This window comes from Dysidea avara, chromosome 4 (assembly GCF_963678975.1).
Source record: "Dysidea avara chromosome 4, odDysAvar1.4, whole genome shotgun sequence".
Classification (NCBI taxonomy): Eukaryota; Metazoa; Porifera; class Demospongiae; order Dictyoceratida; family Dysideidae; genus Dysidea; species Dysidea avara.
Genome location: NC_089275.1, coordinates 26,816,087 through 26,842,323, shown reverse-complemented (window position 1 = coordinate 26,842,323; position 26,237 = coordinate 26,816,087). Strand labels below are relative to the sequence as shown.

General features: G+C 39.4%; 3 protein-coding genes across 3 annotated transcripts; all 3 read right to left on the bottom strand.

Annotated features, from left to right (window-relative positions):
• Nucleotides 1–17,994: 17,994 nt before the first annotated feature.
• On the bottom strand, nucleotides 17,995–18,981 carry LOC136253711 (uncharacterized). Its single transcript, XM_066046368.1, has 2 exons — nucleotides 18,730–18,981; nucleotides 17,995–18,681 (listed from the first exon to the last, which is right to left on the bottom strand). Exons 1-2 carry the CDS (start codon nucleotides 18,979–18,981, stop codon nucleotides 17,995–17,997), a joined length of 939 nt encoding a protein of 312 aa, XP_065902440.1.
• A 33-nt stretch (nucleotides 18,982–19,014) lies between these two features.
• On the bottom strand, nucleotides 19,015–20,649 carry LOC136253709 (uncharacterized). Its single transcript, XM_066046367.1, has one exon. It carries the CDS (start codon nucleotides 20,647–20,649, stop codon nucleotides 19,015–19,017), a length of 1,635 nt encoding a protein of 544 aa, XP_065902439.1.
• Nucleotides 20,650–20,656: 7 nt separating this feature from the next.
• Nucleotides 20,657–21,433, bottom strand: LOC136253708 (uncharacterized). The gene has a single exon (XM_066046366.1). It carries the CDS (start codon nucleotides 21,431–21,433, stop codon nucleotides 20,657–20,659), a length of 777 nt encoding a protein of 258 aa, XP_065902438.1.
• Between the last annotated feature and the right edge of the window lie 4,804 nt (nucleotides 21,434–26,237).

The following is a 26,237-nucleotide window of genomic DNA, read 5'->3' as shown; positions in this document are numbered from 1 at the left end:
AGTATCCATTACGCTTCGCTGTAGGCTATGTTCAACCCGTTACACAGTAGTACGAATCAAGAACTGTTTGAAAAGCACCTCTGCAATCGAAATAGCCACGATGAAAAATACGGACAATTTCCGTTTCGAAGGGAAGCCATCACGTGCTCGCGCCAAATCGACACCTTTCCCCGAGCCTTTCCCTGTCAGCAAAGATGAATGGGACACAAAGGAGGACACTGGTAAGTCCACGAAGAATGCATTGCACGTACTGCGGTGTGCCAAAAGGCGAGTTTTACTCTTTTCACCACCTTTCATAACCCTTACGTAATATTAAGCTCAAAAGCATCCAGACTTCCTACTGCAGTTGTTGCTCTCTCTCTTCGACTTTAGGGCACGCAACTAGTAGTTGCCGCGAGTAGTCAACTTTAGGGGATGCGTCCAGTAGTTGCCGCGAGTAGTAGACTTTAGGGGAAGCGTCCAGTAGTTGTCACGAGTAGTAGACTTTAGGGGAAGCGTCTAGTAGTGTTAGCGTTAGGGTTAGGGTTAGAGTTCGGGTTAGAGTTCAGCTTTGGTTTCTTCTTCACCTTTAGGGTTAGGTTCTTCTTACTATATACAGCTTGTTTCATTAGTCACATTTATAAGATACAAAAGAAGGGAATCAAGGGAGCTAGCAGCGGTAGCATAATTGGTAGCACACTGGATCATCACACTAGGATCCTGGGTTCGATCCCCCTTCAAGACTACACTTTTTTTTGCCTTTTTGGTTCACCTTTTTTTGTCTAAGTTCTGTAGGGTTATGAAATAGGGTGAAAAGAGTGATACCCACCAAAAGGCACCTGTCGGGCCGAAGCGACGTCGAACAGTGGGGCGCCCCGAACAGATGGCATAGACTTGTTGAACTAAGTTATTAATTAAGGTTGTTTTGTAGTTAAGGTAGCTAGTTTTGTAGTTAAAGTACTTAGTTTGGTAGTTAAGCTAGTTAGAATTTAGTGATATGCAATGATGTAATTACAAACAGTGAAAAAATCAAGCCCGTAGCCTTAGCCGTTATCGCGGTACGCTTGTCTGAAGGCATCAGTCAGTCAGTTACTCAGTCAGTCAGTAGAAAATTCCGTTGAATAAATTTTTTTTAAAATTCCGTAGCAACTTGTTGAAAGCGTTTCGGGTCGATCTGAAAGCTTGTTTGGGCTTAGTTTTACCTTACCAATACTGCCTCATCGTCGTAATGGAAAATCGAGGCTGGTTTTTGGGTGATATTATTTCGTGGGCCACGCCTACTCCTTTGTGGTCCCTACTATACAGTTACTATCATATACTGTATGATAGCTACCAAGTGTAAGAGAGAGTGTCAAACTGCTGATAAAGTCTGTATAAATACACTGAAAAATAGACTTTTGAACAAATTGACACCTTATTGGCGACAGAGAACTGTTGATCATGAGTAGTGTTGAATATGGAGGGAAACCTTTGCACAGTATAGTACAAAATAAGGTGTTGATATTCTAACTTGCTCTACTGGTATGTTTTCTGAATGTACTCCTGTTTGACACTTTTCAACTTACTGCTTATTATTATTATAAACTCTTACCAACATAGAAAGTGTACACAGGGTATGGCTAGATATATCTCTCAACATGATTATGTCTCTCCACTGCTTTCAACTTAATTGTGTTATTAAACTGTTATACTGCCAGTACACTGTTTAGAATAAACTTGTAAAATATTACAAACTCACATGACTGTAATTACTAGTAATAATTAGGGTATCCTTACCACTGTCTGTAACATTCATAAAGCTAGTTATTATGGCTATTAAGTCTGTATACATTCTCTTCCTACTGAAGCTGTATGGTAGCTACAGGGAAATAATAAATAGTGATTAGTAGTCCTATGGTTTTGTCTTCATTTATACAGTGATGTAAGTCTATGTAAAATATTCATTGAAAAAATGACACAAGTCCATGTAACACATAACTATGTCCCTGCACATCAGCATTCATGCACGGTTGGCCTCTCCATAGGTACAATAGCTATGTGCAGGAGGACACACACATTAAAAACTCTGCAAGCTGCACACATATGTAGCTACGTAGTGAACTACTTCAAACAGCCTATGGTTTTGGGGCTATTTGATTTCTGATGTTCTGAGGATCTACGATCAACCACAGTAAACCCTTTTTGTCTCATGTAGCATAATTAACCAGTTTTAAGAAGGTTGCAATTAAGTGGCAAAATTACTCATTTGACTGATTTACTGAAATACTTCCTATTTGTGGTGAATATTATATAGGAACTACATAATCTATAATTATTCTGCAATTTTGTTTGTATATAGATTCAGTTTAAAGCCAGACTATATATTTCAAAGTTAGAATTCATTACTCCTCAAGAAATGGTTTAAGTTTCCACACAGTACGTACTTCTAGAATTATACTGCACTAGCTACCCAGGAGTTTGTTGCCTAAGTATCCTGGCAGGGAAACAAAGTTCAATCTGTTGTCCTGTGCTAGTGCTACTTCTGACCCCTGGCTTCGAGGTCTGCAACTACATCTTGGGAATGTTGCTTTGCAAATTAACTATAATGAGTACTTCATATTAACTAATGTTTAGAAGCAGCTATATGCCTTACCATCTGCTTGATCCCTGCATCTTAAAGCTAAAACTCAGCTAATGCATTGGATTAAGTATGCATTGCATTGCAAAGATCATTTGAAGACACTCTCTGTCCAATCAAAGTTTAGTAATTCTGCTAATTAGAAAGTTCCTGCAAGACCTGGAATCTCTTATGAGCAGCCTCCGATATTCTACCCACTACTGTCAACCTTTGGGGGTGGCCATTACATTGTGATTCAAAGTGCTTTTTATGTGATTCCACCCAACCTACAACAATTCATGACTTGAATGGTTGCCCTGCTTCATTGATTCAGCAGCATGACACTTATCATCATAAACAAATGATTTCTATTCTAGCTACTGCGCTTATTAAGGTTTTTTGATTTATTCATGTGTTTGCTAACTTACATAACCACCAGGGCATGTGAAGCACCCCAAACTACCATCCCGACTTCCATCCTAATATATAACTCCTGATATTGTTGTATAGAACTCGCTAGTCCATTGCTACACTGGAATTAACATGTCCATTAGATTCTGTCCTTAATACGATCAACACAGAAAAGTAATCATAAATTTAATTTCATAGAATTTGATAGGTTTAACAACTCATCCAGTCACTATGAGACCACTGAAATTTAAGCACTTGGCCATTACCACCTGGCCTCCATTAGAAAATTTTCATAGTCATCATTTGTCAGAAACTGTTTTGGAAACAAACTATAATCATTTTATTTTTATACCCACTCCCTTGCCATTCCAGTGGTGGATTTCTTGGCTTACTTGCTCAACGTACACTACTGATGGAGAAGAATCTGATCTAGTTCAAGTAATGTCTGGAGTACCACAAGAAGCTGTACTAAATCTGTTAATGTTTCTTTTATATGCAGATCTAATATCCAGAAACATATTTCAAGTATCAGCCTATTTGCTAATGACTGCATTATTTATTTAGTCTTTGGAAGACTCTTTTCATCTCCAACATGATTTAGACAATCTGGGTAAATGGACTGGAGTTTGGCAGATGCAATTTGATGCCCAGACAGAAGTGCGTTGCACTGTGATGTACTCAATCACCAAGTGCTATAGATTTACAGACTACAAGATAAATGGTAAAGCATGTACTATAAGTGAAATATGCTAACTACATACTTCAAAATAGATTCAGTCATTATAAGTAGCTAGCTACTATGTAATGGTCATCACATAATATCTATAACCATCAGTGTTAAAGCTTCTGGAGTTCTAAACTTCATTCAGCAAGTATTTTCTTCCATATACGGCAACTGTATATCTTACTTTAGTCCATCCCATCATCCTAATTAGTTACCTAGCTTTTGACATCCCTTTCAAAAAAATCACTATTATTATTATATCTGATTAACCAAATTAGTATTGAGGATGTATGTGTAGTTCAGTATTACTGCACTCATACAGTACCTGTAGCTCGTACAGCAGGTAGCTAAGTACCTTGCGCATAGTTGAGCTAAGAGAATGTGAAAAAAATGGTGCAATGAAATTTACAATTAAAAGTTTATCTTCGAGTGGAAGTGATCAAGTGACAAAGGACGACTATAATTAGCTATATCTAAAGAGGATAGTTGTCAAACTAGCTATGTTGAGTTGGCTAAGTTAATTACGCAGAGAGTATCAGGTCCCGGAGAGTGTTATTGAGGTATGAAAATAACTATAAGTGGCAAGTACTGAGGTAATGGATAATGGTAATGACCCACCCACCTGCGCTCTAGCTACATTTGGAATTTTCTGATCAAAATCACCCGGGAGCACCAAATAGTGGCCTTAATGATTTGAAGGGAGGCTACATCAGTTCAAAGAACTGCGCCTTGTGGAATTTCTTCTCAAGTAAATTTCATTAAAAAGTGGCACGATGAGTTGCACACCCTGCAGACAACTTAGTTGTTTTTTGATTTCATGTAGTGATGATCTGGTCAAGGTAGTGCTCCTCTGTAAGTTTCCTCGTAAATAAGACAGCTGCATGGGCGTGGGCGTAAACCCCAATGTTAAATCCCTCTCTAGAAAACGCATGGAAGATGACAGCAGGCTGATCGCGAGGCTGATCATCACGTAGTACGTGACAGCGTTCCAGTTAGAAAAGGTGCAAAGAAGAGCTGCTCGATGGATTTTATCAGATTACTCCAGAAATAGTGTTACGTCATTATTGTCCTCTCTTAGCATACCTACATTACAACAACGCCGTCAGTCATCAAGATTAACACTATTCTATAAAATAATTAATAATGCACTACCGATCTCCATCCCCTCACATTATTAAAGAACTCAATTTTGTACCAGGCAACATCACCCCAATCATTTCATTCTGCCACAAGCAACCCCAACACCTATAAATATAGTTATTATCCTAGAACTGTTAAAGACTGGAATGAGTTGCCAATTAATATAATAGAATCAAGAAACTTGGATGAATTTATTTACGTACTTAACCTTCACTACTGTAATTAATTATCAAATTGTATGTATGTATGTATGTATTTGATTGTACCATTTGGGGTTTTCACCCCCTGGGCAAACCAGCTGAGCTGACTGCCCAGTACCTAATCTTAAATCTTAAATGTTTATCGATACGTATGACGTATTCACAGATGCAACTTGAACGCCTGTATTAGTTTCCGGCAATGATACGTAATTGATAATACAAAGTGACGTAATCACCCACACATCACTTGTTTGTGCCATGAGCGGGTGCTGGTGCTCGTGCCGAGGCTAGTGCTCAATAGAGAAAGAAGGCTGGACTCCCGCTGGAGAATCGCCTATATTTGTTCAGTAATCAATTACTGGCTGTTACAAAAGCAAATGTGCCAGTCTGCAGCAGTTTTCGAGCTCTGCACGATGCTGTGTCACGATTTTGAAAATCCGTTTGACATCCCTAGCTACATAACTATAGAACTAAGCGTTAAAGCGAATGCGTGCTGCATTAATAATTAAAAGTTACCACGCAATGATAACAATACAGTGTAACTACTATTAGCTATATCCTTACCAGCGTGCAGTTTGAGAAGGTAGCTAGATAGTAGCTAGTGATGAGTTGAAGGTGCGGTTCTCCTTAAGGTAGAATGATTCGATACTTTAGAGGTCAGGTAGTTAATGTTAGGACGGATGGTCCACCATCAAATCTTAGCAAAAAAAGCTACCCCTACTAGCGTCCGAGTCGACCACCTACTAAATATTTATACCAATCTCAGTGACGTATTTCAAGGGTATCAAGTTTTCATTACGCTTGTCATAGCTAGCTAACATCCCATCAGCTCTTCAAAATTCCTTGAAAAAAGCTCAGGAAGTTTAGAACAGCTGCAGTTGCAGCACTGTATGGTCAGCCACATGCACGTTACTGAGTACGTGTGGTAAAGCAGGACAAAGGTGAAGCAGTACAATTTTTTATTTTTTTATTTTAACTGCTTTTTAATGCAGGCAAGGCCTGCATTAAAGGTCTGTGGGCAACTGGTGCCCACAGCCAGAAAAAGTATATGTACAACTTACATTTACAATTGAATGTATAAAAATTAAGTTAGCTGGCTAAAGTTATTACATACATTTACATTTGATATAGCTATAGTTGAACTATCCTATAATTTAAAAACTTACATGTGTATTTAATAATAAACTTACTTACATAAGTACTTATTTTAAGAGAGAGCAAGAAAAAAAATTAATTACTGCTGAAGTTTGGTGGGCAAGGAGGTACTACAAGGGCAAACAAAGTGCAGACTGTGAGGATTGTCAGAGTCAAAATTGTTTGTAAAATGCTGCCAGAAGATCTTGAGTAACTGTGATTTAATGGTGGAAAAAGGTTGATTTAAGTCAAGTACTGGTAGACTGTTGTAGGTTCTTGGTAATCTGTTAAAGTAGAAGTTACTTTGTTTGTTGGATGATGTAAAATTGTGTTGAAGCTTGTTGCTGGTGGAGGATCTGGTAGGATTGTGGCAAAAGTTGACATAGTTACTGATATTGAAATGATTAGATGGATGCTGGATTGATTTTACGAAGAAGAGTATGTCATAAAGATCATAGGTGTACATCAGTGGTAGCATGTTAAGTTTGATAAGACGTGTTTTGTAATCGGTTACATAGTCATTTAGAATAAATTTGGTAGCCCGGCGTTGGATTCTTTCTAAAGTAGAGATGTCACAAATAAGGTAGGGGTGCCATAAAGGAGAACAGTAAAGTAATTGTGATCGAACTAATGCTAAATACAAAGTTATTTTGGTTGAAATGTCAACTGAGTGGCTGAAGGTACGTCTCAGTAGTCCAAGGGTTCTATAATAGGCTTTAGCTGATATATGGTTATAATGATTTTTCCAAGATAAATCAGTTGATAAAATGACACCGAGGTCATGGACTCATGGTGAGTACTACTAGTTTTGATTATAGTGTCATCTATGAAATAGGATGTGGGAAATTTTGTATTAAATGATAGATGTATAAACTTGCTGGTGTTCAAAAATTGGTTCCAATCTCTAGACCAGTTTGCCATTGAATCAAGGTCTTGTTGAAGTTGTATGGAGTCTAGATGTTCAAGAATTTGTTTATAGCATTTTGTGTCATCTACAAAGGAGAGAGCATTAGAGGAACGGACAGATAAAAATAAGTCATTGATGTAGATAAGAAATAAAAGTGGTCCTAGAATACTCCCTTGAGGCACACCTGATAGGACTGGTAAGAAGGTGGAATATGAACCATTAAGGCAAACGCATTGCTGTCTGTTGTTGAGGTAAGATCTAAACCACGACCAAAGGTTGCCAGTGATACCGATTTTCCAGAGTTTTAAAAGTAATTCATTGTGGGGAACTCTGTCAAATGCTTTTGCAAAGTCTAAGTATATTACATCTGTTTGAATTTTACAGTGTTCATGAATACTGTTTAAAAATATAAGAAGCTGTTGTAAAGTTGAACAGCCTTTCATAAATCCGAATTGACACATAGAGATGGCATTGGAAATGGAGGCTATAACTTTGTTGTACAATGGCTAGACTAATTGGTCACGCGCTCGTTCTTGGCCGGAAAAATACTGCCGACAAATAAACTCAGTAGCTATGCATAGCTAGCTACTGATAGAGAGAGAACCATCATAAGTAATAAGATGATACATACAATACGTTATTAGTCCTCGGTCTCGATTAATTAACCATCAAGACAGTAGCTAACAATACAGCAACACTTGGCCTGCACAGGCAGCATGTGGTTAGCCATTTGGGGTTACCCCCCTGGCAAACCAGCTGAGCTGACTGCCCAGTAGCTATCTATTCTTAAAATCTTAGCTTGGTATTAGCTACAAATAAATGCCTTTGATCCATGCACACCCCATACCACAAATCAGTTATAAATTCACCGACCCATTCAGTTTGTATCTGATTTGTAAACATGACAACTGAGGGCCGCAGGCCCAAGGATGGAATGTTCAAAAACCAGATACATACCTCATGGATGTGCTGCTATGTAGGCAATAATTCAGTAGAATAATGACTTTTGAATAATAACAGCTACACTAAACAGCGAAAATCCTGATGTAAACCACAAGGTACACATGCTGCATTCATTTAGATCAATAACATCACATGCAGTACATGCTATTTAGTATTATCTCTGGATAGCTAAGTACATGCATGTAGTTAGAGACGCTAATAAATATATTGCTTAGTACGTGCTCTCTGCATTTATTTAGTGCCATGAAGTGTTCAACCAGCTATTACTTTGACATTAATGAGAATATGCATACTTGCACATGGTTATAGGCTATTATTATGATGTATATAGCTATTGGTAATATTTTAAATGATGTACGTCATTGTATTTGTGTATACACTGAACCATAAACACATAAAATGCAATTTGAAATATCTGTGCAGTTATTTCTTCTTAGCAAGATTTTAAATTTATAAAATCCAACTACTTTGACACAGTTAATTAGCTAACTTTAGTCAAAAATGAAATTTGAGTGTGTATCATGTAGCAAATAAAATTCTAACAGTTGCTGCCTACCATCGTATGTAATGTTAGAATGTACATGTATTAACAAAAGGAGTGATCTGCAAAATTCTAGGTACACAGTGTTTACATCAATATTGGTAATTCTGTATACTGTAAAAAGCCATTCTGCAGTTTGCAAGTAAACAAAACCTGGATTATATTTCACAATTCTACTCACTAGTAAGTGCTAAGTAACCAATAGAAATTTTCCACTTTAATGTCTTTTCCAGCACTACATAGCATGCTGTATAGCAACAGTAGCTAGTTTCAAAAAAGTCATCATTAGTGTACATATATATGTATCACATTTAATATCAAATTTCACTACATCGTTGCTATACATTTTGCACATTGGTGAAACTGAAACCCTTTAAAGATTTGTTCACTGACAAGTCAATCATTATCCTTAGTTGAATTTCCATTATCTAAATCATCCTCTGAGAAGAGAGCATACTGGCGAAGAATCATCCAGGTGATTAGGCCTAAGCCTATTATGCCAGCATAATTTGAGGAATTATGGGTGGTTAGTTTTATTAGAATTGTTCTAGAATAATTGGAAGCTGTCAGGTATAGTTATTTTAGCTATTATAAGTCTGTATACATTCTCTTCCTACTGAAGCTGTATGGTAGCTACAGGGAAATAACAAATAGTGATTAGTAGTCCTATGGTTTTGTCTTCATTTATACGGTGATGTAAGTCTATGTAAAATATTCATTGAAAAATGACACAAGTCCATGTAACACATAACTATGTCCCTGCACATCAGCATTCATGCACGGTTGGCCTCTCCATAGGTACAATAGCTATGTGCAGGAGGACACACACATTAAAAACTCTGCAAGCTGCACACATATGTAGCTACGTAGTGAACTACTTCAAACAGCCTATGGTTTTGGGGCTATTTGATTTCTGATGTTCTGAGGATCTACGATCAACCACAGTAAACCCTTTTTGTCTCATGTAGCATAGTTAACCAGTTTTAAGAAGGTTGCAATTAAGTGGCAAAATTACTCATTTGACTGATTTACTGAAATACTTCCTATTTGTGGTGAATATTATATAGGAACTACATAATCTATATTCAGCAATTCTGTTTGTATATAGATTCAGTTTAAAGCCAGACTATAAATTTCAAAGTTAGAATTCATTACTCCTCAAGAAATGGTTTAAGTTTCCACACAGTACGTACTTCTAGAATTATACTGCACTAGCTACCCAGGAGTTTGTTGCCTAAGTATCCTGGCAGGGAAACAAAGTTCAATCTGTTGTCCTGTGCTAGTGCTACTTCTGACCCCTGGCTTCGAGAGCTACATAGGTCTGCAACTACATCTTGGGAATGTTGCTTTGCAAATTAACTATAATGAGTACTTCATATTAACTAATGTTTAGAAGCAGCTATATGCCTTACCATCTGCTTGATCCCTGCATCTTAAAGCTAAAACTCAGCTAATGCATTGGATTAAGTATGCATTGCATTGCAAAGATCATTTGAAGACACTCTCTGTCCAATCAAAGTTTAGTAATTCTGCTAATTAGAAAGTTCCTGCAAGACCTGGAATCTCTTATGAGCAGCCTCCGATATTCTACCCACTACTGTCAACCTTTGGAGGTGGCCATTACATTGTGATTCAAAGTGCTTTTTATGTGATTCCACCCAACCTACAACAATTCATGACTTGAATGGTTGCCCTGCTTCATTGATTCAGCAGCATGACACTTATCATCATAAACAAATGATTTCTATTCTAGCTACTGCGCTTATTAAGGTTTTTTGATTTATTCATGTGTTTGCTAACTTACATAACCACCAGGGCGTGTGAAGCACCCCAAACTACCATCCCGACTTCCATCCTAATATATAACTCCTGATATTGTTGTATAGAACTCGCTAGTCCATTGCTACACTGGAATTAACATGTCCATTAGATTTTGTCCTTAATACGATCAACACAGAAAAGTAATCATAAATTTAATTTAATAGAATTTGATAGGTTTAACAACTCATCCAGTCACTATGAGACCACTGAAATTTAAGCACTTGGCCATTACCACCTGGCCTCCATTAGAAAATTTTCATAGTCATCATTTGTCAGAAACTGTTTTGGAAACAAACTATAATCATTTTATTTTTATACCCACTCCCTTGCCATTCCAGTGGTGGATTTCTTGGCTTACTTGTTCAACGTACACTACTGATGGAGAAGAATCTGATCTAGTTCAAGTAATGTCTGGAGTACCACAAGAAGCTGTACTAAATCTGTTAATGTTTCTTTTATATGCAGATCTAATATCCAGAAACATATTTCAAGTATCAGCCTATTTGCTAATGACTGCATTATTTATTTAGTCTTTGGAAGACTCTTTTCATCTCCAACATGATTTAGACAATCTGGGTAAATGGACTGGAGTTTGGCAGATGCAATTTGATGCCCAGACAGAAGTGCGTTGCACTGTGATGTACTCAATCACCAAGTGCTATAGATTTACAGACTACAAGATAAATGGTAAAGCATGTACTATAAGTGAAATATGCTAACTACATACTTCAAAATAGATCCAGTCATTATAAGTAGCTAGCTACTATGCAATGGTCATCACATAATATCTATAGCCATCAGTGTTAAAGCTTCTGGAGTTCTAAACTTCATTCAGCAAGTATTTCCTTCCATATACGGCAACTGTATATCTTACTTTAGTCCATCCCATCATCCTAATTAGTTACCTAGCTTTTGACATCCCTTTCCCATTATTAAAAAAATCACTATTATTATTATATCTGATTAACCAAATTAGTATTGAGGATGTATGTGTAGTTCAGTATTACTGCACTCATACAGTACCTGTAGCTCGTACAGCAGGTAGCTAAGTACCTTGCGCATAGTTGAGCTAAGAGAATGTGAAAAAAAATGGTGCAATGACATTTACAATTAAAAGTTTATCTTCGAGTGGAAGTGATCAAGTGACAAAGGACGACTATAATTAGCTATATCTAAAGAGGATAGTTGCCAAACTAGCTATGTTGAGTTGGCTAAGTTAATTACGCAGAGAGTATCAGGTCCCGGAGAGTGTTATTGAGGTATGAAAATAACTTAGTATAAGTGGCAAGTACTGAGGTAATGGATAATGATAATGACCCGCCCGCCCGCCCCCCCGAACTGGCTCTAGCTACATTTGGAATTTTCTGATGAAAATCACCCGAGACTACCAAATAGTGGCCTTTATGGAATTTCTTCTCAAGTAAATTTCATTAATAAGTGGCACGATGAGTTGCATACCCTGCGGACAGTTTAGGTGTTTTTTGATTTCATATATATAGTGATGATCTGGTCAAGGTAGTGCTCCTCTGGTAAGTTTCCTCGTGAATAGAATAGCTGTATGGGCGTGGGCGTAAACCCCAATGTTAAATCCCTCTCTAGAAAATGTATGGAAGATGACAGCAGGCTAGTTTTGTTGATCGCGAGGTTGATCGCCACGTAGAACAGCGCTCCAGTTTATCGATACGTATGACATATTCAGAGATGCAACTTGAACGCCTGTATCAGTTTCCGGCAATGATACACAATTGATATTTATACAAAGTGACGTAATCACCCACACGTCACTTGTTTGTGCCATGAACGGGTGCTCGTGCTCGTGCCGAAGCTATAGAGCTCAATAGAGAAAGGAGGCTGGACTCCCGTTGGAGAATCGCCTACTTGTTCATTAATCAATTACTGCATGGCTGTTACAAAAGCAGTCTGCAGCAGTTTTCGAGCTCTGCGCGATGCTGTGTCACGATTTTGAATATCCGTTTGACATCCCTAGCTACATAGCAAGAGCTAAGCGTTAAAGCGAATGCGCGCTGCATTAATAATTAAAGTAACCACGCAATGATAACAATACAGTGTAGTTACTATTGGCTATATCCTTACCAGCGTGCAATTTGAGAAGGTATAGCTAGATAGTAGCTAGTGATGAGTTGAAGGTGCGGTTCTCCTTAAGGTAGCGATTCCGGAAGAATTTTAAAATTAATGGAAATAGTTTTTATTTAGCATAGCCTTGTGCAGTACTCCCTAAGGATCTCATAAACACTTAGTTTTTAAAAATCCATCATAGGATGGTGGAGTTATAAGCAGTTTTGTCCTGGAAAATAGACAAAATTTTCTCCGTATCTTTCCAATAAAAATAGTCCCAAAAATGGCACAATTGAATGAATGCTTATAACTGAGCTTTGCAATAACATTTTGAACTTCTGTTTTCTGTTATCAATACCTTAATACATGGACCACAGTGTAACCTTACTTGTAAGACCCTCTGAATAAAGGTCACCTCCATAGAAAGCCACTAAATAGTTGTATACATTTAGGATCTTGCGGAAGGCAAAGCAGCATACACATGGTGAAGTGCAACCACTCTGTAGCAGTCACCTCCACCCAAAAATACAATGTGCATGCAAAGCAAGGAGTTGTATTGTTGATTTATAGTTGCTTATATGATTATTTTTTCTCTTAATGTACAGCTCCTTGACAGCTACCAAAATGGTGCATCAAAGAGATGAGCTATTTGTGGTGCAAATTTGCTAACTTTTAGCATAGTAATATTGAAAACTACATGTACAAAAATGCTCACCTTGGTGTAACTAACATGTGCTAGGTCGTTTCTTGCAAAGAGAACATTACATTGTAGTGGCTATATTGCAAAATAATCTTATAATTGGCATAAAATTACACACAGACATATTTGTAGCAGAAAACTAACTGCACCATCGTATTCCTTGCCCCCAGAAACCCTAAAAATGATCCAATTGTTTGATCAATCACTCGTACGGCAGCGAATTGATTGTGCCAACTCTCCAATGGAAGATTCACGGAGAAAATTTTATGTAAAATTTACGGAATTCCTGAATCGCTACTTAAGGTAGAATGATTCGATACTTTAGAGGTCAGGTATAGTTAATGCTAGGACGGATGGTCCACCATCAAATCTCAGCAAAAAAAGCTACCCCGAGTCGACCACCTACTAAATATTTATAGCAATCTCAATGACATATTTCAAGGGTATCAAGTTTTCATTACGCTTGTCATAGCTAGTTAACATCCCATCAGCTCTTCAAAATTCCTTGAAAAAATCTCAGGAAGTTAAGAACAGCTGCAGTTGCAGCACTGCAAGGTCAACGCCGGTCAGCTACATGCACGTTACTGCATGAGCACGTGTGGCAAAGCAGGACAAAGGTGAAGCAGTGCAATGGCTAGACTAATTGGCCACGCACTCGTTCTTGGCCGGAAACGTACTGCCGACAAATAAACTCAGTAGCTATGCATAGCTAGCTACTGATGAATTAATTAACCATCAAGACAGTAGCTAACACTATAGCGATACTTGGCCCGCACAGGCACTAGCATGTGGCTAGCCATTTGTGGCGGTTATTGCATGGTAAAACCGGGAGGGGAGCGGGAGATTTCTTGGTAAAACCGGGACCGGGAACTGGGAGATCACGCACACAATACTGCAAGCAACTGTTATTTTTGCACTAAAGACGGTTTGTTGATGCAGAAGAGGACTCATGCAAGTAGTCTCCCTTCCTTCCAAACATGAGAACATGATGAACTAGCTATATAGATATAGGCTAGGGAATTGCAATACTTTTTACAAAAAATTGAGATACTCTAATAGAGCAGTCAGCCACTATTACAGAATAGTCTCATATTCTGTCTCTTAACTGCAATAACATGAAGGTGAACCGTCTTAGAGCTTTCAAAATTAAAAAAAATCATGCTCCCAGAATGTCACCTATATCGTTGTCTTCCTCTTGTATAGCTGTTGCTTCACTCCATGCATGTATGACTTTCATTGCTATAAGTTCACCCAGACTCTTTGACCTGCTCCACTTCCACTGATTTTATCGTACCAAGATATTATTGCTCTGGTTGTGTAGACAGTTGCTAAATCCAGAGTGCATGCACTTTCACAGTTAGCTATTGTCAGTTTATAAAGTCAATAGATACTTGGAGTTTGTACAGTAAAAAAATTTGTTTGTCAGTTAGCAATAAAAGTTTCTTAAATTATCAGACTGATTTGATTTATAAATTACTCTCTGAAAATTGGCAACTACCATTCTTCCTTGTCAGAGCAGCATACAGACCTTCAGTGCTGGTCACTGTAAAGTGCTAATAATAAATACTTTAGGTTTAAGGAAGAAAATCCATCCCTCCTGGAGGAAGACTGAGTGTGGCCCCAACTAGACATTGGGTGACCTGCAGTTCGAATCCTGGGGTTGGAGGGATTTTTTTCCTTACTTTGGCCCCTTTTCTGTTACACCTTATCAGTCAGTAGGTCGAGTCATTAAGTCTAAGTCCTGAATTAGGTTAGGTAATCCTAAGGCTGCAGTACATGTTGCTGTCAGACCTTCAGTGCTGGTCACTGTAAAGTGCTAATAATAAATACTTTAGGTTTAAGGAAGAAAATCCATCCCTCCTGGAGGAAGACTGAGTGTGGCCCCGACTAGACATTGGGTGACCTGCAGTTCGAATCCTGGGGTTGGAGGGATTTTTTTCCTTACTTTGGCCCCTTTTCTGTTACACCTTATCAGTCAGTAGGTCGAGTCATTAAGTCTAAGTCCTGAATTAGGTTAGGTAATCCTAAGGCTGCAGTACATGTTGCTGTCAGACCTTCAGTGCTGGTCACTGTAAAGTGCTAATAATAAAATAATAAAAATACAATACAGACAAAATAATGAACATCTACAAGTACAAAACTTAACACATGGATACAAAACAAATATACATGGACACAAATGCAACAATTAACTTAAGGCAAATTATTGAACAAATACACGAAAATAAATAAACAGCAAGAACAGACACAACAGAGATTGGTCTGAAGTTGCCAGGATTGTCCAAAGCATAACGCACCTTTATGAGCTGGAGTATGTGAACACTTCTTGTCTGTGAAGGAACAATTCCACTCTGCAAACACTGTGAAAAAAGAAGGATATAAGATGGTATTTCCAGTGGCTTATTGAATACAAAAAAGCTTGGTATAATCTGTATTATACTAACAATCCCACATAAGGCTTTAGTTAATGTGTTAAACATACTGAAACCATATATGTGATGGTATAGTGTGGCCATTATATCAGATATAAGCTATTTCAAGTATTGTGGTAAATAAACTGAAACCATACATGCAATAGTATAGTATGCATTATACTAAAGTATAAGATGAGTATAATACAGGATTTATATTAAGGCTTATTTGCATTCAATAAGCCACTGGAAATACCATATTATATCCCACCTTTTTCACAGTGAAAGTATGATTGAACGTTAACAGTATAAGGTAACCAATGGAGCAGCCTATATCTCTTTCAGGAACCTATAGCAGACAGGGCATCTGGGCCTGTGGGCTTCCTAGGATCCAGAGAGTTCAGATGAGACAGGGCCAAAGATTCAGAAATCTCAGCAAAAGTAAAGTGAATGGATTAGTGTCACATTAAGTAGCAGGTATTGCAAAGTTGTCAGCAGATTGATGTGATGAAGTGACTGCTACAGTAGGAAAATGTATATTAAGAAAGTCTGAAGTAAGTGAATTGTTCAATGCTGCTTTTATAGAATTAATTCTTCCAATTATGTTATTAACACATGACTACAATTAAGAAGCTTTTTGTAGACAATTCTTTCTCTGCGACACTGATGACTGAAAATGATTTGTCTTGGCTTGCATAAATGGTGTAGCTACGATGACTTTGAGGACAAATTTCATGCATTCCCATCCCATCTAATAATAGAAAAGAGATTTCTGATAGTTAAATCATGCCGTTGTTCTTGGTCCTTTTCTTAAAAAAATAAAAACATGCATTATTGTCTATATATTATAATAATACATTGGCCATATTTCTGGAATGCTTCAAGGTATCAAGTTAATATTTAGCACAAGATATAGATAAATTAATATCCATTGCCTTATATTCTAGCTACAAAAGTGAAAAATTGACCAATTGAAAAAAGGATGCTTGCACATAAAAAGTGAGTATAGTGAACATGTGGAAATTAGTGAACTTCACTACAAATTCTTAGTCGGATGCTCACCATTTGCCATGGTAGCTAGCTATTCACTGCCAGCTCATTTTCACTGTCAAAGTTGGGTAACATTAATAATTATGATGTCGATTCATCAGGATGGATTTCATAAAGAATAAGATGTTGCCAGGCAAATGAATTAAATACAGTACAGCTACCATCATTATTAAGTCAGTGGAACAAGCCGTAGCATGAGAAGGACAACAGTGACAATACTAATGGATTGGACTTATAGAATAGTGCTCACATCAGCATGCATCCTTTCAGGGACTGTGCATAGGGACAAAACTCAAAATGAGAATTTTCCCAATTTTGATGTAGTAGAATAATTAAATAGCAAAGCATATGAGGTGGAGCAGATCAAAGTGCCTGGGCAAACTTATAACAATGAAAGTCACATATGCCGTCTAGATTAAGTAATCATTTAAAGTCTCTAGTTCTTGTTAGGTTAGGTATTCCAAAGGCTGCAGCACATGTTGCTGTTAGACCTTCAGTGCTGGTCACTGTAAAGTGCTAATAATAGTAATAATATGGAGTTTGAAGCACACAACTACAAAAGGCAGACAGTGATGGGTGACTTTCTGGGAGCATAATTCCCACCCAGTATGACTGACCTTTTTTAATTTGAAAGCCCTAAGATTATATTTTTTGACTTATTACAGATAAATTAACAAGCTACTGGTCGTTAAGAGACAATACGAGACTGTTATTAGAGTGGCTGACTGCTCTATTAGAGTATCTCGATCTTTTGTAAAAAGTATTGCAATTCCCTAACCTATAGCTAGTTCGTATAGCTAATATATCATGTTTGGAAGGAAGGGAGACTACTTGAATGAGTCCTCTTCTGCATCAACAAACCATCTTTAGTGCAAAAATACAGTTGCTTGCAGTATTGCGTACGTGATCTCCCAGTTCCTGGTCCCGGTTTTACCAAGAAATCTCCCGCTTCTGCTCCCCTCTCGGTTTTACCAATGCCCTTTGGGGCTACCCCCCCCCCCCCCCCCCCCCCCCTGGCAAACCAGCTGAGCTGACTGCCCAGTAGCTATCTAATCTTACATCTTAGCCTGGTATTAGCTACAAATAAACGCCTTTGATCCATGTAGAGAGGGGCGGTGATGAGTATAAGGCTCGACAACGGACACGCGGTGAGATCAAGCCGACGCTCGTGGATACTACTCTGACGCCATATTAACTCTAACTGCACGCACGTGATACATTACATCAGAATAATAACTACTAAGTCACTATAACTAACTACAGTCAATTCCTGACATCCTCCGGGCCACCAAGGTCTCTAATCCATGTCAAGATCTGTTGTTCAGCCTTCTTCTTGGATGCTCATTGAGGTCGGGTACGCTTGACTTCTGTAGCATCTGCAGCTGGACTCTCCACATCAGTTGGGACTAGCTGATCTGTACTCACTTCTGAAGTGTTATCTGTTTGTGTCTCAGTGGAACACACTTCTAGAGGACACAACTTGGAGATGGGTCTGTTTGTTCTACCATTTACAGTTCTGACGTGAGCAGCTCTCACCAAGCCATCACGTCCTACTATTAACTCCTCTACCACGGCAAGCCTCCAGTTGATTCGGGGTCCATCATCTTGAACCAAAACCACATCTCCAACAGTAATTCTCTGTTTGGTTGTACCATAACCAGTAGTCTTCTTGTGGTACTCTCGTAAAGAGGTGAGATATTCATGCCTCCACCTGGACTTGAAGTGTTGTAGTGTCAGTGCCTGTCGTTTATCTAGTCTTCTTACACTTGACTCGTCACCAAAGGTTGGATCGTCCACTTCATCATTTTCAACAAATTCATAGGGGGGAGAGGTTATTCTCCTGCCATAGAGCAAGTGTGCTGGGGTCAAAGGATCCATATCAATGCACTCTGATGGTGTGTATGTCAGGGGCCTATCATTAAGGACCGCTTCTACCTCCACAACTAGCGTTTCCAGCACCATCAATGAAACATTAGCTCTGCCCAGCGTTTTCTTCAACGCAGTCTTTGTTAATCCGATCAAACGTTCCTACCAACCTCCATACCAAGGTGCACGTTTCAGTATGAATTTCCACACTATTCCACGTTTACCTAATGATTCTGCTAGTCTCCTTGATGACAGTAATTCTCTTAATTCCTCTGTTGCTGAGAGGTATGTAGAACCATTATCCGATACAATAATCCGTGGCAGTGATTTTCTACTTGCAAATCTTCTAAGGGCTAGGAGGAAGGTATCAGTGGTGAGGTCCGTCACGATCTCCAGGTGCACTCCTCTTGTTGTGGCGAATGTAAATAGACAGATGTAGACTTTACTCTCCACACCATTCATCTGTACATAGAGTACCCGTAAAGTCGATTCCAGTCACAGTAAATGGTCCCACATCACGCACTTCTTCATTTCTGGAAGTGGTGGGGAATCAGGGAGTGGATAAGGTCTTCCACCATGTCTCTTGCAGATAGTACAACTTCGTAAAAGTGACCTGACACACTGTCTTACTTTAGGAATCCAGAAAGTCTGCCGAATAGCTGTTACTATGCTGTTGGTTCCAGCATGAAACAACCTGACATGGGCATTGCGGATAATCATTGCTGTGAGTGGGTGCTTTGGAGGAAGCAAGTATGGAAACCTGGTTGTCTGGCACAAAGGTGCATTGTGGATTCTCCCACCACAGCGAATGAAGTCATCTTCATCAATAAAAAGACGGAGTTGTCTCACAAGAGGTAGCCGTTTGGGTGCTGACGAATGAGAACACATGTTGGTAAACTCATTATAGTATACCTGTTGCTGACAGTCTTTGACCCACTTCATATTGGCTGCATGTAGCTCAACTGCTGTGAGTGGCCCAGTCTGCTTGGTATCCTTTGACTTCAGGTTGGCAACAAACCGTAACACAATGGCTGTAACTTTCAAAACTCTTTCAAGGGTACTATAGTTATCTAAATCTATGATCTTGTGTAGACCATTACAGGGAGGTGAGGACATGAATGGAACAAACTCTGAAGTTGTTACTGCTGCTGCTTCCAAGTGAAGTGTTGCTGCTGGTTGCCAAACAGGCCAGTTATTGCAATTAGTTAGCCACTGTAGTCCATGATGCCAAAGCAGGGATGACTGCATCTGTACTACGGTGATACCCCTGGTCAGTAAGTCCACAGGGTTTTCTTCTGTAGGACAATACTTCCATGTAGCAGTAGAAGTAAGCTGACGGATTTCTGTCACCCGATGTGATACAAATTGATGCAGTTTCTTATCACTCTTTAGCCAATAAAGGACTATTTGGCTGTTGGACCACAAATGCACAGTTGACGGTGGTAAGTCTAATGCCTGGGAGATGAAGTAGCTTAGTCTGGCACCAGTAAGTGCACCCATGAGTTCTAGTTTGGGTAGTGTCAATCGCTTCAGTGGTGCTACTCTTGCCTTGGACATCACAAAACTGGTGCTGGACTTATTACAAAGGAAGGCTACTGCACCGTAAGCCTTCATGCTGGCATCTGTGAACACATGAAGCTGACGAGATGATTGGGTGTTCTCAGTAAAATATTGTCTATCGATGGAAGTAGAAGTGGCTTCTCCTATCTCCTTGGTGATGGTCAACCACTGGTCTTGGTCATCCTGCTGTAAAGGTTCGTCCCATTGTAGTTGTTGCTGCCACAGATTCTGAATGAAAATTCTGGCCTTAATGGTGACCGGAGGTATTAATCCCAAGGGATCAAATATAGCAGATGATTCACGTAGGCCCTCGCGCTTCGTGACTAAGTTGTTGTGTTTAGATAAGGGGGGTCTTTGAGTCAAGGAGAGGGTGTCAGTTAGGAAGTTCCATTTCATACCCAATACATTGACATCAGTAGAGTCGGCAGCTACCTTGTCATGTGAAGCCTTAGATGTAAGCAATTCACTGTTGGACGACCAGTTTCTGAGATTGAACTTGGCCTCCTTCATGATATCCCGTGAAATTGTGTAGTACTTAATGACGTCTTCTTCTGTATCACCGCCTGACATAATATTATCACAGACTGGGTGAGATGTTAGACTGGTGACAGCTACAATCGTATACGATTCTGATTAGGGTGGTTGGCGAGTCCTTCTTAACCGCATGATGCGGGATGTAGTGACATCTAGAAGTGACTGGTGGTGAATTGGTCTTCTCTATGAACCCCCGGCGTTCTTGGTCATTGAGTATTGTGTTGTATGCATTGAGCAAATCTGGTGACATTGCTAGTCGATGAGCCAGTGTTCGTGTCCTCTTTTCACACAATGTTCGATTGGTAGGCAAGGGAGGGTGGTTTGGCTTCCAGGGAAACTGTGCCATATAAGAACCGTCTGCTTGACGACTTATACAAGTACTCTGGTACTCAGTCATGAATGCCTTATCTGAGTCAACTGAGGCAGGTGAAGTAGCTATGGATTCCATGTTCCAAAACAAATTAGATTGTTGCACTGATTGTGTGGAGATGTGAAGGACACTGGCTACATGATTCTCAGACAGCTTGGTTGACGGTGTCAATGGTCCTGATAACAAGTGGCCAAGCTTTGATTTCATTGCTATGGAACCTTGTCCTCTGACTATCTGATCCTCTACCACCTGCCAGTAATAATCAGCACCGATCAAGAGTGTGATATTGAATTGCTCTCCAGCTATTAATGGGTTAGCAAGTTTGAGCCCCTTCAGGTAAGGTGGCAGAGCATGAAGTGTTCTGTATGGGGTCTGCAATGGCAGGTACCAAAAGAACAGATAGTGGCAGCTTGTCCCCTGTGATGGTTTCCAAGAAAATTGTAGCAACATTTAACCTTCTTACTAAACCAGTTGAAGATCCAAATGAGGCTAGACAGATGTCTTCTGTGTGATCAGGTTGTAACTGTAAGCTTCTAGCCAAGCATTCTGTTAAAAACGATCTTTGGGAGCCTTCGTCAAGGAGTATGTTGCCTTCAATTCCTGTGTTGTTAGCATAAACATTGGCAACAGCAGTTTTCAATAAACAAACATTGTCTCCAGCAACGTGTAGGGATGACGAAGCACTGGTAGCAATGGTGGTTATGCCTGTAGTTGTGGTTGGAGTGGTAACTGTGTCAGGTGTATTTCTGCTGTTCTGGTGATCACTAGCATTGCTAGAGCTGTTACTTCCACCTTGTTGGTTGCATAGGCTGGTATGGTGCTTTCTAGAACACTTGCGGCATCGATTTCTGGAAGTACACTGTGACACTTTGTGTCAGGCAAGGAAGTTAAAGCACAAGTTGTGTTGACGAACTATCTCCATCCTCTTCGATGGTTGAGAAACAACTTCACAGTCTATAGGGGCATGGGCACCCTTGCAGTATATGCAGACTCTCTTCTTGAGGTCTCCTGCAGCTTGTTGAGTAGTGATTCTTCTGGTCCCAGCATGGAATGATGCTGTGGGTGTGTGAGATGGCGGGGAAGGCATGTTCAACACAGATTCAAACACACGGATTTCCTTAAGGACTGCATCTTGTAAACTCTGAAAGGTCCACTCACCTTCAGTACGTTCTCTGGCAAGGTGTTTCCCAGTTTCACCAGGTAGCTTCTCTAGAATTACTGATAGCAGCATGTCTGCGTAGGAGTCAAGTGGTTTGCCAAGCGAGGTGAGGCTTCTGATATGTCCCTCAACAGAATCATGGAACAACTGTAAGCTTGCAAGTGTGTTACAAGGCTTCGGTAAGTGTAATAGTGCTTGCATGTGTACAGCAATCAGCTTGTGCGGCTGGCCAAATCTGTTCTTAAGTAGTGTCACTGACTGGTTATAGCTTGTATGGGTCAATGGAAACCCAGCTACCACTCTGGAGGCATCCCCTTGCAGTTGCGCACAAAGATAACTTAATTTCTGAACCTCCGAGAGAGTTGTACTAGAGTTCACAGCGGAGTCAAAACAGTCCCAGAATGACTGCCAGGTCAGGGGGTCTCCAGCAAATGTAGGGATACTCAGCTTTGGTAGACAACTTGAGGAGTGACTGGCTGTACTAACTACAGTAGCGTGCTCACTAGGTAGAGTGACTGCTTCACTGCTAATTGGAACGCTAGCTGCTGCCTCTAATGTGGGACTGGTGTGACTGGTTGTGACACTGACTGTGTGTAGGGTACTTGAATCACTTGTGTTACTAACCACTGGTGGAAAATGCGTAAGGGGGGTGCCATCAGTTGTGGAGGGTTGAGTTCTTTGAACGGTCTTCGGTACTGGTGGCGGCTCAGTAGATTCTGTGTGTATTGAGTTTAGCTTAACTTTCAGACATGCAACACCATGAAGAATCTTAGTTCTGGTATCTTCAGCTTCCATTACCTCTTCTTCAAGTTCTGTCTCCTCTGTAATGAGAGGTGCAATCTTGGCATCCAGTTCTTCTAAAATTGTTTGCTTCCGTTGTAACTGTTCGAGGGTGAGTTCTATAGTTGAAACTGCTCCTTCACTAATGTCTACAGTAAGTAAATCTTGGATTCCGGAAAGCAACTTCGTTGTATGAGAGCGGTATCCACGGCGGGAAGTCCGAAAACGCTTCAGCTCATCCATCACTCCAATTGACGCCAACCCTATTACAAAATAGAGAGCACAACTACACTTGGAACACACGAGTGCTTGCCTTCTTGGGTACCGTTAGAGAGACTGTCACGGTACCACGACGTTTAGGTGATGGGTTACTATGGAAGAAGGCGTGCACAACGTGCGAGACTGGATGATGGACGAACCAAGATCGTCGGCATCCAAACTGCAGTAGACTGTTCACAGCACCAAATGTAGAGGGGGGCGGTGATGAGCATAAGGCTCGACAACGGACACGCGGCGAGATCAAGCCGACGCTCGTGGATACTACTCTGACGCCATAATTAACTCTAATTGCACGCACGTGATACATTACATCATAATAATAACTACTAAGTCACTATAACTAACTACAGTCAATTCCTGACAATCCATGCACATCCCATACCACAAATCAGTTATAAACTCACCGGACCATTCGGTTTGTATCTGATTTGTAAACATGAAAACTGAGGGCCGCAGGCCCAAGGAATGTTCAAAAACCAGATACATACCTTATGGATGTGTTACTATAATTATGAATAATGACTTTTGAATAATAACAGCTACGCTAAACAGCGAAAATCCTGATGTAAACCACAAGGTACACATGCTGCATTCATTTAGATCATTAACATCACATGCAGTACATGGCTATTTAGTATTATCTCTGGATAGCTAAGTACATGCATGTAGTTAGAGACGCTAATAAATATATTGCTTAGTAGGTGCTCTCTGCATTTATTTAGTGCCATGAAGTGTTCAACCAGCTATTACTTTGACATTAATGAGAATATGCATACTTGCACATGGTTATAGGCTATTATTATGATGTAGCTATTGGTAATATTTTAAATGATGTACATCATCATATTTGTGTATACACTGAACAATAAACACGTAATATGCAATTTGAAATATCTGTGCAGTTATTTCTTCTTAGCAAGATTTTAAATTTATAAAATCCAACTACTTTGACACAGTTAATTAGCTAACTTTAGTCAAAAATGAAATTTGAGTGTGTATCATGTAGCAAATAAAATTCTAACAGTTGCTGCCTACCATCATATGTAATGTTAGAATGTACATGTATTAACAAAGGGAGTGATCAGCAAAATTCTAGGTACACAGTGTTTACATCAATATTGGTAATTCTATATACTGTAAAAAACCATTCTGCAGTTTGTAAGCAAACAAAACCTGGATTATATTTCACAATTCTACTCACTAGTATATAATAATATAATAATAATAATAATAAACTTTACAGTGTACATATACCTACATACATACAAGTTGCAGATGTTGGTATGATACAATTGGGACATATGGCAGCACACTGATGGTCCACTGACATCCTGTGTCAGTGGCCGGAAGCTAAATTGTAGCAGTGATTAGCTACAAAGTTTACTTACTAGTCTAAGATTACTTAAAAGGGGGGGAAGTTAACAGTTAAAGGGAGTTGAAGTTAGGTTGGTGAGGGATCTTTGAACACTTTGAGCATGGACATAGAAATGAAAAAGAGCAGGTGTTGTTGGAGGTGAAATTGGCAGTGAAATGATTCCACAGATAATCTAAAAGTTTGGCCTTTATCTTGAGTGGATTGTCCTGGTAGTTGATAATGGGAAGGGCATTCCAGATGCGAGGAAGCCGGTTAAAATAAAAGTTACTAGTGGAATTGTCAGGTGATCTTGTTTGGAGTAGCTTGTTTCCAGATAAGTGCTAATTAACCAATATAAAGCTTCCACTTTAATGTCTTTTCCAGCACTACATAGCATGCTGTATAGCAACAGTAGCTAGTTTCAAAAAAGTCATCATTAGTGTACATATATATGTATCACATTTAATATCGAATTTCACTACATCGTTGCTATACATTTTGTACATTGGTGAAACTGAAACCCTTTAAAGATTTGTTCACTGACAAGTCAATCATTATCCTTAGTTGAATTTCCATTATCTAAATCATCCTCTGAGAAAAGAGCATACTGGCGAAGAATCATCCAGGTCAGCGTTGAAACCGGGTCGGGTCATCCGGGTCATCCGGGTCACATTTTCTCCGGGTCATCCGGGTCTGACCCGGTTTACAATTTATCCGGGTCTGACCCGGATTGGATCACGTGAGAAACGAAATTGTTCGTTTGACGACGTGGAAATTTATAAACGCTATCGCGTAGCTCTTTCGTGAGCCACGCCCACTTATCGCATTACCAACATACGCTCAGCCACGCCCATTTGTTAGTAAGTGTAGTATGTAGCACGAAACTGAGGGTATCTATGGTGAGGGGTAGCTATTGTCAGTAGGTGAAGACCTTTTTTTTTGGTCTTCAACCTACAGCTAGGCTGAAGTTGCAATATTTACTCAACACGAATGGAACGCTCAAAATGTAGACTCGTTCGCTCGCTCGAGACTAGCTGAAACACGTCTCGGCTTTAATTAATCCGGGTCACATCCAGGTCAATCCGGGTCTGACCCGGATTGCTATCCGGGTCAGTGGGTCATCCGGGTCAGCAGTAGTGACCCGGTTTCAACGCTGATCCAGGTGATTAGGCCTAAGCCTATTATGCCAGCATAATTTGAGGAATAATGGGTGGTTAATCTTATTAGAATTGTTCTAGAATAATTGGAAGCTGTCAGGTATATTGCAAGAATAATCGGCTAACTTAGTTGGAGATATCCTTGAAGACACAAGGTGTACAAATTCTGATGACAGTAAAGGTTCTGATTCATATGAAACTCAGTTATATATACATGTTTACAGCTACTTAGCTGTTTTTGATTGGTGCATTTCTTCAATGACAGTGGAATCTTCATCTTTAGTTGATACCACATACTGTATTATACATAAATAAATACACATAAACAGCAAGAATTATGTAGGAAAAATGGGTCTCATGTTTGGCAATAATGGGTAGTAATTTTAAGAAATTCTGGAAAGAATAATAAGCAAACACTGTGAAAAAGGTGGGATATAAGATGGTATTTCCAGTGGCTTATTGAATACAAATAAGCCTTAATATAAACCCTGTATTATACTCATGTTATACTTTATTATAATGCAT